The sequence below is a fragment of the Saimiri boliviensis genome, chromosome 17 (assembly GCF_048565385.1).
Source record: "Saimiri boliviensis isolate mSaiBol1 chromosome 17, mSaiBol1.pri, whole genome shotgun sequence".
Lineage (NCBI taxonomy): Eukaryota > Metazoa > Chordata > Mammalia > Primates > Cebidae > Saimiri > Saimiri boliviensis.
Window position 1 is genome coordinate 54,397,764 of NC_133465.1, and position 12,960 is coordinate 54,410,723.

The 12,960-nt window shown below is 46.9% G+C and overlaps 1 protein-coding gene across 1 annotated transcript in view; it reads right to left on the bottom strand.

Annotated features, from left to right (window-relative positions):
- Positions 1-2,310: 2,310 nt before the first annotated feature.
- Positions 2,311-12,960, bottom strand: part of ERN1 (endoplasmic reticulum to nucleus signaling 1) — a 102,071-nt gene continuing 91,421 nt past the window's right edge. Inside the window, exons 20-22 of the mRNA XM_039476589.2 lie at positions 11,203-11,326; positions 10,705-10,772; positions 2,311-10,070 (exon numbers count right to left, since the gene is read on the bottom strand). Of these exons, the coding sequence (XP_039332523.1) occupies positions 9,858-10,070; positions 10,705-10,772; positions 11,203-11,326 (405 nt within the window). The 3' untranslated portion in view covers positions 2,311-9,857. The remainder of the gene's footprint in view (positions 10,071-10,704; positions 10,773-11,202; positions 11,327-12,960) is intronic.

Consider the following 12,960-nt stretch of genomic DNA (forward strand, 5'->3'; position numbering starts at 1 on the left):
GCAATTTTTCCTTGTAGTTCGGTTTTGGGCTTATATATTTTGAAGCTATGTTGTTAGGTGTTTAAGGGTTCACTCCTGATAGTCAATTATTCTTTTTATCAAAATGAAGTATCTTTTTCTGTCCCATTTGATCCTTTTCTCTTTAAATTATATAGAATCTGTCTACAGCCATAGCACTCTGAATGTGTCTGATCTTGTCTGAATTCTACAGAATCTGACTGGTATTGCTAAACCAGCATTTTGTTAACATTTGTTTGATATATCTTTTTCTATGTCTTAATTTAAAAAAAAAAAAAAAAAATTTGAGACAGGGTCTCACTCTGTTGCCCAGGCTGGAATGCAGTGGCAGAGTCATGGGTCACAGCAGCCCGGGCCTCCCCGGGCTCATGTGATCCTCTCACCTCAACCTCACAAGCGGCTGGGACTACAGGTGCACACCACCACACCCCTAATTGTATTTTTTTGTAGTGACAACGTCTCCCTATGTTGCCCAGGCTGGTCTTGAACCCCTGGGCTCAAGCAATCCAACCACCTCGGCCTCCCAAAGTGCTGGGATTACAAATGTGAACCACTGTGTCTGGCCCATGCTGTCTTAATTATAATATTATAGCATTTGGAAGGATAATGCCCTAATATTACTATTTTTCAGAGCTCTCCTAGTCATTGGTCATTGTTCTTTATGCAGTTCCACAAGAAACCTATTTAGATTTTTACTGAAGTCACATATGACATTTTTACAGAGTTGAGCTTTTCTGTCCTGTTTTTTTTTTGTTTGTTTGTTTTTGTTTTTTAAAGCAGGATCTCACTCTGTCACCCATGCTAGAGTGCAGTGGCCTGATCACAGCTCACTGCAGCCTTCTCCTCTTGGCTTACACAATTCTCCCACCTTGGCCATCAGAGTAGCTGGGACTACAAACGCACACCACCACACCAGCTAATTTTTGTATTTTTTTTTTTTTTTAGACAGAGTTTCACTCTTGTTGGCCAGGTTGGAGTGCAGTGGCATGATCTTGGCTCACTGCAACCTCCGCCTTTGGGTTTCAAGCGGTGTTCTTGCCTCAGCCCCCCGAGTAGCTGGGATTACAGGCATGCAACACCATGCCCAGCCAATTTTTGTATTTTTAGTAGAGATGGGGTTTCACCATGTTGGCCAGGCTGGTCTCCAACTCCAGACCTTGTGATCCACCCACCTTGGCCTTCCAAAGTGCTGGGATTACAGGCGTGAGCCACTGTGCCTGGCCTAATTTTTATATTGTTTTAGAGATGGGAGACTTGCCATGTTGCCCAGGCTGATCTTGAACTCCTGGGCTCAAGCAATCTGCCTGCCTTGGCCTCCCAAAGTGCTAGGATTACAGGCATGAGCCATTGGACCCAGCCCATTGACCCATCATTTGTAATATCTAAAGACTGAGAACAACCTAAACCTCTATACTAAGGGATGGGTGAGTAAATTATGTATTCATACAAAGGGATACTAGACAATGTGAAAAAATATTAGCACCTATGTGCTGATATGGAAAGATCTTCAAGATATATTGCTAAGGTACACAATAAAAATATATATACAGCCAGGCACAGTGGCTCATGCCTATAATTCCAGCATTTTGGGAGGCCAAGGCGTGCAGATCATGAAGTCATGAGGTTGAGATCATCTTGGCTAACATGGTGAAACTATCTCTACTAAAAATACAAAAAATTAGCCGGGTATGGCCTGTAGTCCCAGCTACTCAGGAGGCTAAGGCAGGAGAATTGCTTGAACCCAGGAGGCGGAGGTTGCAGTCAGCTGAGATTGTGCCACTGCACTCCAGCCTGGGCGACAGAGCTGACTCAGCCTCAAAAAAAAAAAAAAAAAAAAAAAAAAAGACATATACAAGAATGTTCATAATCATCTTATTCATAATAGCTAAAACTGATCATTCAAATGCCCACCAACATGTAAAGTATGGTGTATTCATATAATGAAATGCTACACAACAAAGAACAAATAACTAATATACCCAATGACATGGACGATCTCAAATAATATTGAGTCAAAGAAGTCAGACACAAAGAGAACACAGTGCATGGTTCCATTTCTATGAAGAGTAAGAGGAGGTAGATTGAATCTATGGTGATGGTAGCCAGAGGGGTGTTACCCCCTGGGGAATGGGGAGGTGCCCCTGGCCTGACAGGGGCAAAAGAGGACCTCCTGGGGAGGTGAATGCTCCATGTCTAGATCTGGAAGGTGGTTATACTGGCTCGTATAATGTACGTAAAAAATCGCCTAATTGCATTTTTGGCGATTTAAGATCTATGCATCTTACTGTATGCAAATTATATCTTAATTTTCCTTTCCTTTTTTTTTTTTTTTTTTTGGAGACAGGGTCTGGCTTTGTTACGCAGACTCAAGTGATCCTCCCACCTCAGCCTCCCAAGTAGTTGGGCCTACACGTGCGCACCACCATGCTCAGCTAATTTTTGTATTTTTAGTAGAGACAGGTTTCACCGTGTTGGCCAGGATCCTGCTCTCGATCGCTCGTCTTCATGATCCGCCCACCTTGGTCTCCCAAAGTGCTGGGATTACAGGGGTGAGCCACCTCGCCCGGCTCCCAGTCTTTCATTTTTTTCAAGAGACAGGGTTTCACTATGTTGCCCAGGCTGGCCTTGAACTTTTGGGCTCAAGTGACCCTCTTGCCTCATCCTCTAGAGTACCGGGGACTACAGGTGTGTGCCACTATACCCGGCTTTATACCTTAACTTTTAAAAAGGTATATTGCTAAAAAGAGAGAAAAAAAAACAAGATTCAGACTAGTGTGCATAGTAAGTGCATTAAAAAATGGGAGAAAGAATATAAAATCAAATATCTTACCAATAAGTGCAGAGTAGTAAAAAATAAAAAAGAAAGAAAGAAAACAAAGTCATTTTTGCTTAAACAACGACTGTAAGGTTACCCTCGAGTCTAAAGGAGACAGTCTACTCTGGTGGTGGATTTACCAGAAGGATCCAGGGAGGGGAGAGAGAGGCTTTTCACCTTTTTATCGTTTTAGACTTTTGAATCCTAAGCAAAAATTGCTCATTCAAACAATTTTAGAAGTTTAAATTAAGAAAGACTCTAGCCTGAGAACTGCTGCACTTGAACAGGCAAGTTCATGCCATTTACTTCTGTCATTTGAACTTTTCCTCTAACCTATATTTGTACTTCTCGTTTACCAGGATTTTCCCTCTTTCATATGGTTAGTGGGCTGAATTTTGTTATTCCATTCCCCACCTGGGCCCAGTAATTTGAAAGGTTCTGTCTGTCCTGTGGTCATCCCCCACTTAACCCGCCTACTGAAGCTCATTGTTTCACCATGTCTAGAGTTGGCCATTATCTATAACCTCCCACCAAGAAGGTCAAGAGCCCTTGCAGACATCTGCCTTCTACTCTTTCCCTTAGCATCTCTCTCCCTGTATATTTTGGAATTTTAGACTCAAATTTGGCAGGGAGAAGGTTTTAAAGAGAAATTAATGGAAATACTTAATTTTTAATAATTTTACTAGGCACGGTGGCTCCCGCCTCTAATCTCAGAGCTTTAGGAGACCAAGGTGGGAGATCACTTGAGACCAGGAGTTTGAGACCCTATTTCTTAAAAAAAAAAAAAAAATTAGCCAGGTGTGGTAGCATACATCTGTCATCCCAGCTAAGCTACTTGGGAGGCTGAGGCAGGAGGATCATTTAAGCCCAGGAGTTCGAGGCTGCAGTGAGCTATAATTGGGCCACTGTAGTCTAGCCTGGGTGAGACAGCAAGATTGTCTTTAAAATAAACAAACTTCTATACTTACCATCGTAGGTCTTAGCACCCCCATTACCTTCTCCTGAATTCCTTTTTATTATATATCTACCAGTAATACCTTTGTTGTAGGTTTGTGGGTGGACATCTCTTAAAATTCTTTTATACCGTATCTGAAAATGTCGGCCAAGCATGGTGGCTTATGCCTCTAATTCCAGCACTTTGGGAGGCCAAGGTGGGAGGATCACTTGTGCTCAGGAGTTTGAGACCAGCCGGGGCAACGTAAGTGAGACCCTGTCTCTACAAAAAATTTTTTAAAAATTATCTGGGCATGGTGGCACTCACCTGTAGTCCCAGCTACTCAGGAGGCTGAAACAGGAGGATCGCTTAAGCCCAGGCTCTTGGAAAGAGTCCACATCCAGCTCCATGGCCTCGTCCTCTTCCTTTTTGCAACCAATCAGATGTTTTACACAGGACTGTGACCTTTGTAACTTCCCTTAAGCCTCTGGTTGGCTGCTGTCTGCAACCAACTGATTGCAGGCTACCACTTCATTTACATGAGGTGAGCATGAAGTAGCCAGTGGGAAACTTCCAGCGGGTATTTGGACCCAAGATTCTGTAGCTGGGCCTTGAGCCGTTGCTCAGTCCGTTCCCGCACTGTGGAGTGTACTTTTGTTTTCAATAAATCCCTTTAATTCTTTTGTTGCTTCATTCTTTGCTCTTCTGGGCGTTTTGTCCAATTATTTGTTCAAAACACCAAGAACCTGGGCAACTTGCGGTCACGACCCTCTACAGGTGACACAATGGCACCTCGCCACTCATGTTTTTGCCCTTGGAGTTGGCTGTGTCCAAGACTCTGCACCTCAGAGGTGTGTGTCCAGCGGTCACTCCTGGGGCCCTGTGAGGCGCGAGGGGAGTGGGATGGGATGGTAGCGAGTGGAGCCTGCAGAGGGCAGGAGCCAGCCTGGATGCAGCCCCTGCTAAGCTGTCCTGGGGCGGGTGGGCCCCTGGGGTCCTCCCTTGTAAGCTGCCCCCCAGCCTTGTGCTACAAAAGCAAGTGGAGCCTCATCAGACTTCTCCATAGAGAGGGCGCAGGGGAAGGAGCAGGAGTGTTGGGAGGATCGCAAAGTCCAAGCAGACGTCAGCTGAGCTCATTCCACACGCCGCTGCGCCGCTCTCTCGGGCACTCCCAGCCCTCTGCTGGCCTCAATAGCATTTCTCCCCTCCTGGGTTTCCTGGTCCAGTATCCTACCTACTATACACGTGTTCCAAACTCTGCTTTGGAGCCCAATTCTCACCATGTGGCATGTCTGTCCCAGCTGGCCATCTTCCTGGAATTCAGCCCAAATCAAATACTTTTGGGAACTTCCCGCAAGGTTTCAAAGAAGCTTTTCTGACACACAGCCACCATGGAGGGTGTTCCAGTCCTGGACCCTGCTGTGGACATGAGGACGCCCATCCCCCACCGGCTGAGCCAGCTGCAAAGGCCTCACAGTTCAGCCCTGGCCATCCAGGAGGACAGTGAGCACAGCCTGAGAATGGTATTTGGATCTTTACGAAAACGAGACTGACTCCAAAATCTAAAACTACCTTTATTGTGGTTGGCTCGACATGAGATGCCACAATCACTCAGCAGAATTATAAAACTGTACAGGAGGTACAAAAATAGGCCGTTTAACTTAGATAATGACCCTCATGTCTTCAAGCTTTAAAAATACACATAAAAGTTGTACAATCTGGCAGTTTATAAAATATAAAGCTAAAAAGAGGATTTCGGGTTCCACAAAGAGGACTGTATTATACAATGAACACATACTAATTAAACACTTAACCATCCACATAGAAGACACAACGGCACAGAATTCTTAAAAATCACCTAAAAACAAACATTTTACCCCGACCGAATTAATCACCCTTTAGTAATAAGACTGCCGTAAAGCATCCATCCCATGGAAGGCTACCATATCACTTTTCATTTTCCAGTTTTAAAATGGTCAAGGGTGTTGTCCAAAACAAATCTGATGTGTTTTAAGCAAGTACAATTGTAACTGGATACATTTCAGAGTAAAAATTAAATAAATATAAATAGGTTAAATAAATAGGTCATTGCAAAAGAACACTACACAAGGTTTGCATCTGAGAATGCAGCGTAGGTAACTGGTAATGCTTTCTAGGTAAGTGGGGACCCCCCCCATCACAGCTTTGGGGACACTGAAAAGGAATACCGTATCCACCAAACACACACAGAGTACACAGGGGAGGTGGGGGGCTTGGCTAAAGTGCCAGTTAAGGCTGTTCCAGTGGGAGGCTCATTGCAGACATGTTCTTTGTGGTTTTCCAATGTCTACAGAAAAGATTTAAGTGCCAGTACAAAAAATCAGAACCAGGGAAATCACTGTTTCGTAAACAAAGTAGAGGAGGGGAGCAGACACTCAGGTTTAAAGGATGATGTCCAACCTGGGAAGGTGGAATTTCGGCTTGCCTGGAGAGGACGACTGATGACTTCCTGCCAGGAGAAACCAAGGCCAGGACACAGTCAACTAAAATGACTCCAGGATGGCGAAGGAAGGGGCAAGGAAAAGAAATGCTGGGAAATACAAAGAAAGGCAATTTCAGACACGAAAAGCAGAGAGAGAAAGTGAAATGGGGAACTTAAAGAGGCTCCTTCCAGGGCGCTGGGCTTTCTCTTCCAGCACAGAAGGCTGAGAAAGTGCAACTGTCCCCCTTCCCAGAGGATCGCAAGGCCAAAGATCCAATGGGCACACCACAAGGATCCAAGGAAAGGACAGAGAATGGAACTTCTCCGGGTGAGTCAAACCTGGCCAAAGTCCAACTTCCTGCAAACCAAGTGGCCAGAGGAGAAAGCTGTACAATCCAAAGCCCCTCATCTGCAGCTTTGATCAGCAACCAATTAATCTCTCTCACTGCAGGGAGAAAGAATTGCCAAAGATAACTGAATCGCACGCACACAAAACCTTACAAAGGCTCAGGGTCAACTCTGATAAGGCCCTTTCTTCTAGAGTTGGTGGGAAGAAACTGCCAGATCTGCCGGATGCACTCACCCGCAGATCTTCCAGAACAGTGATCAGAGTGATGTCTCCTTGGAAAGACCTCTGACCACCACTGGACGGAGAGGAGAACACGGCAGAAGGGGAGAACACCTGTGCACCCAGATTTCATACTGGAGCCACTAGATGGCTTTACGACTAATCAAGGAATACCAATGCTCCTGAAGTGAAAATGCTTTGGTGCTTGTGGAGCGCTTCAAAACGGAAATTAAAAAGACTCAAGAAGCAACAAGAGAAATTCTGGCACAGGCGCCCAAGAGAGGTTCAATACAAGGTTCAAGACAAGATTTAAATAAATCATAGTATCCTTTGGATTCCTAACAGATGCGACCAAGTTCTGTCTTAAAGATGAAGATAGCGTACAATACTTTTGAAAAGTTCAACAGCCTTCCAGGATTGGAGAAGTCCCATAACCTGAACTACAGATCAAACAGCTCAGCTGCAACATGATACACAATGCTACAGAGTTATTCTGGCCTGAAGAAAAGAACTTTCCACTTGCTGAGCACAGTGGGAAACCAGAATTCTCGAGACTAGAACTGGATACACCAGACGATGCCCAAGGTGTTTTCTTGACAAGTACCCACAAGAGATCTCTTCAAACAACGCCCCCCGCCACGCCGCTTAGAAGACTGATGGAAACCTGGGCTCCTAAAGGAGATGAAGAAGAGGGACCAGAGGTGACTGGACCAGATCCCACTGATTCTGGGACAGAAGAGATGCAAACTGCAAACACGCTCCCTTTCCCACACACGTGGGTTTCTTAGTGACAGCAATGCTTTTTTATTATTGTCTCTCACCACAAGTTTTAGGAAAGCAGAAGTTTTGCCTGTCTTGTTCATCGCTGTATCCCCAGCACGCTATATCCTGCCTAGCTCAATACAGTAAGTCTTCAAATAAAATACACTGAATAAATGATTTTGAGAAATCTGGGTGGTTAGAAACTCACGATAAGCAGAAAAGGCATTTGAAACAGTCGTCTCTAGGCAAGTGGGGCTAAAACAGGGAGATGACACAAAATTGGGCCACTAGAAATCACCTGGGTACTCCCAAAGAGAAAACCCTGGGCTGAGAGTGAGGTGAGCAGCAGTCTCTGTGGCAGTTCTGTTCAATCAGTCACTCGTGGCACCTTCTGATCCTGTCTTGGGTTACTGCCAAAGCCCACAGGTAAAGCGTCTTGCAGCCGTGTGGGGAGCTCTGTCTCAGGCCACCTGGCATGCGGCATCTGAGCAGCAAGAAACGCAGTTTGGCCACGCTTCTGAAAAATGCATAGCCTTGCTTAGAAGACGCCAAGGACACCGACTGAGGGACAAGGTTCCAAGGCCTAAGTGGGGTAATCAATGAGATTTAAGGATGTAGGATCATGTTAATAGTAAAGAAAAAGGTGACTTTAGCTATGATGAAAGGAAGGGAGCTGAATTCTACAAAAGCAGAATAAGAGCTTTTGCTGAGTAACTATGATACAAACACACAATCAGAAAACATCTTACAACATGAAGAAACAGTGATTTTTCTGTGAGCGAGTAAAATTCAACAATGCCATTCTTAATACTGAATGGAGTCTCTGAGTTCACCAGGCCTGAGCTGCAATGATCCCCCCACTGGCTGGAGAAAGTAAACGGACAGTATCTTACACGGTGCGCTGATTGCATTTTAACCTCTAAGGCTCTCGGGAGAGAAAAAACAAAGTTTTGACTGAAATGAAAGCTAAAAAATTATGTGAATTTTAGAAAAAAAAAAAAAAAAAAAAAAAACAACAACATGGTACAAACATAATTTAGAGACTATTACTTTGATATTGTTTTATACATTTACATAGTGTTGCTATAACGTTTTACTCTTCAGCATTAGAGAATGTTCTATATATGAACACTCTTTCTTGAGGGCATGGTGATTTTTGGTACCACAAAAAATAGAAGATGTATTCTCTCTTGCATTTATTCTTCATGAGTAAGCTTCACATTTAGCTTACTTATGCTGATGCAGCATTCTACAGTATAATCAAAATAGAGTTATTAAAATTTGCCAAGAAAAACAAAGAAGCAGGCCCAGGAAGTGCACAGTGACCCTGGCCTTGGCCACCCACCCTGGCCCTGACTCACCACGAGCCTCTTGTTCCATAAGCCTTGGGGACGGAGGAGGTTGACTGCCTACTTACTGGCCCACGACTTTCTCCTGGTGACCAGGAGGGTCCCATCAGCAGCCTCCCTCTGGTCCTGAAGACCAGCCCCCGTCTGCTCTCCTTGAAGACCAGGGAACTCTTTACCTCTTGTCCCAAGCACTCCTGAACAACACCCCCAGATGGCCCCCAGGACACATCCACCAAAGGCCACTGTTCTAGCCACTGGCACTAGGCCACCACTGGCCCCAAAATAGAGCAGCCTCTTCATTTCTGAGACCTGCAGACATAACCCCACCTGCTGGCATGCATAGCTGACCGGTCCCTAATGCCTCATGCTCACGGCTCCTGCTGCCTCTGCAGAAACACTAGTTAACAGTGACCTGGGCTACTATGAGGCAACTCCTACCCCAGGACAACACCCTCTGAACTCTGTCCTCCCCGTCTTCAGCATCCCTCACCTCACAAGTCCGGTCTCCAGTGAAGGCTGCACTTGGTGCGTCTCAGCCTAGCTGTCCCAGTATGCAAGCAAAATGCAGGACTCCTTCCTCTTCCTTCCTGAAAGGCCCATAGACTAACATTAAGCAGGAATTTTTAAAAAATGAAAGTCTGAAGCAAGTTTATCCAGTAGAAGGTTGGCAGGTGCTACTTGCGCAGTCTCTGAGACCCTCCTCTGCAGACATCCCTGACTGTAAGGCTTTGGGGCCAGCATCTTCCCAGCTCCCTGCAGGCCATGAGGGGCCACTTCTCCCACTTCCTGGGGTCAGCACTGTCCTCTGTGGGCTGCAGAGAAGGCAGCTCAAGGCACTTGGTTTGGGAAGCCTGGTCTCCCTGCGAAGCCGGGAGACATCAAGCTCTGGACTGTGGTGACCAGACCCGTAGTCACAGCTGGGGCCACCAGAACAGAGGGGCCGCCCTGGCTCAGAGGGCATCTGGAGTCACTGGGGGCTGGGGCTCCAGGGGCTCATGGAAGTAGTAGGGCTGGAAGAGTCTCTCATGGCTGCACAGCTCCATGGCCCGGTAGGTGTGTGCGAGGAGGTGGGGGAAGCGAGATGTGAAGTAGCACACGAAGTCGTCGGGGAGGGAGCCCAGCGTCTCCCGCACCTCCAGAGGCAGCTCCCTGTAGTGGTGCTTCTGTAAAGGGAGGTTTAGGGTTAGAAAGCTCGGGAACTGTTGGCAAAACACTCTTTCACCATGCAAGGAAGAGACAGAATGCTAGCGTTGCGTGGTTTTTGGTAAAGAAAAGGAAAAAAGGCTTATGTATCTTCCAGCCCTGTCATCTCTCCTGCTTCCCTCGCTCAGGAGGAGGCCTCGAAGTGAGCAAGGCCTGGTTGGTTCAGAGGGGGCTCGGGCCTTCTGTGACGGTCAGGGCCTGGAGACACTCCTGGCCACCTCACGAGGAGTAAATGCCTGAGATTGGAGTGTCTGTCCCAGCGGGGTCCCCACATTTGAGGCATATTTATGCAAGTTTATACACAGTGGCTGCATCAGGCAGGGAGAGGGACCCACAAAAGTCAGCAAGCAGAGACCACGAGGGACACGGGCTGCAGAGCACTGCTTCCCAGAGCTTCACCGGCACCCACGTCCCTGAAGAGAAAACCAGCGCAAGGGAAGCAACAGCCTGCAGTTCATCAAGTCCAGCTGAAGCCACCCAGCCCTTGAGAGATCAGTCAGTACAGATAAAGGATCTATAAAGAATGGATGAAAGGAGGAAGGCGTCCAGGTCACAGCCACTGGGTCTCCTCCCCAGTGTTCACAAACCGCTTACCTTATTCCTCATGGCTCGGAGGAGATCTCTGACAGAACCACCTTTATAGGTCCTGAATTTACGCAGGTCTAGAAAAATATTGAGGGATGCAACGGGTAATCAAATTTTAAACTAATACATTTTAAAAGAACACAATTCCTGGGGTCCTGGGGATTAGGCAGATGGACTGGAAGGTGAGTTAACCCCACACCCAGTCATGGGAGCAGATCCTCCCATCCAACCGAAGGGTGGTGTACCCCTGAACCCCACCTGGTGATTGCACCCAGATCAGAAATGACCACCTAGAGCACGACACCATCACTCACCTGTCACTCTAGGGAACAAAAATGAAATACACATCAGTGTAACCAAACCACAGAGGACACACCCAAGGAAGTCCCAAACCCGACAGGTGGGATCCGGAGCCTGAACAGCCTGGAGCGATAATTTCCATGTTTACTTCTTGGAAATGGCGGCGGCTTTCACAACGTGCCCTCTCACAGGCTGCAGTGTGATTACCTGTCTGGAGCGGGACGGTGATGTTCTCCCGCCAATCCATCTTCACCACGGCTCTCCCGCCTCTCTCCAACTGCTTCACGATCGGGCCATCCAGGGATTCCTTTTCTATTCTGTCACTCACGTCCTGTGAGAGAAACAAGGGCAGCAGATGATGGTCAGGGATGGAGACGCTGAGAGCTGCTTGATTGGCACTCTGAGGAACAGACGGTCACTGGCACAGGAGGCATCAAGGGACGACGGCCCCTAGGCCCAGACTGGAGCCTGCCGCAGAGCGGGGCAGCAGGCACTATGCCCCTGCCTCCCTTATCTATGACATTTCCTGTGAGCAGCCCTGTCTGTTCCTCACTGAGGACAGGCCCACAGAGACCTTCACCATGACAGAGAGTTGTCACAGACACCTGCACATAGACCATGAACGCATCCTCTGAACCGCACATGTGCACACACATGCTACGTGTACAGAGCCGCAAGTGCAATCCATATCCAATGAGCCACAATGAAAAAGAAAAGGAAAGCTCAGATGTGATGTGCATCCTGTGCTCTGTCTACTCACTGAAACAGGGTATGCTCAAGCCCATCACTGGCGGAGGGGCACTACTCCTCCCTCCAACAGTACAAAAGACAAGGCCTTCTTCTCAAAGAGGAAATTTGGTGGCAAGAATATGGGCTCCAGAAGCTTCTGTCGGGATTAAACCTTGCTCTGCATTTGACTTTGGTAATAAGGAGAGGGTCAGGAAGCAGCCCAAGTACTGGCCCCTTCAAGTCCCACCAGAGGACACAGGGAGTGAAGCCCTGCCTACATCAATGTTAAGTAGCCTTAGGAGACCCTTTGCTCTGGCAGCCTTTTCTGTGATGAACATGAAGCCAGACTGGCTGAACTCCTAACTTACAACTGTTAGAGAAAAGCTGTGGAGAGGTTAGGGTGTCAACTTGGGTGCATTGGGAACACACATGTCTGAGCTGCAAAGCTGTTATATGGCTAAATGACCCGGGTGGAGGCCAGGTGTGTTCGAGAGACATATAACCTGGAGAGACTAAGCATTTAAATCCTGTCCTATGGTTGGTGAAGGTCCCTTTGTGTGGGTTTTATTCCTGTTCTATATTTTATGATTGAAATGACCTGACTAGTGTTCGTAAGTCCCTTGAAGACATATGGACTTGAGAATTTTCACATTACATCCATGGACAGTGACCAGTCCTCATGCTACAACAGGAAGATAGCATCAAACCCTCCCCCTCCCAATCTACCTGAATGGTTACTAAGCCTCTACCTCAGGCCAGGCATCGTCCTCCCTAGGAGGCAGGGACACAGTAGTGAATGCAGCAGTCCAACATCCTGTCCTCCAGGAGCTTATATTCTGGGGGCTTCCCTCTGGCCAAGGCCCCACTCAGACTCCAGGAGAGCATGATAGTCACTTCTGAGTCTGGTGCTCACCAAGGTGCACTCTGCCCGGACCCAAGGAGAAAAGCACAGTCCCACAAGCCTGCTCTTCAGAGTCATGTGCTGGGCAGGAGGTGTTTGGGTGAGTTGTGTTCAATTCATACCATGGAAGACTTTGAAAAACACATCACCTCTCCAAAAGCCACCTGACATTGTCACAAAGCTTTAAAACAGTCAAATCGCCAAAGGATTTCTAACTTTGCAGAACTTATTTTAAGCAAAATGAGATCTGGGCAAACACTATGTAAAAGATGACTGAAAGAAATACAATATAAGAAAGCACTTAAATTTATGACACTTGGGCTGGGCGTGACGGC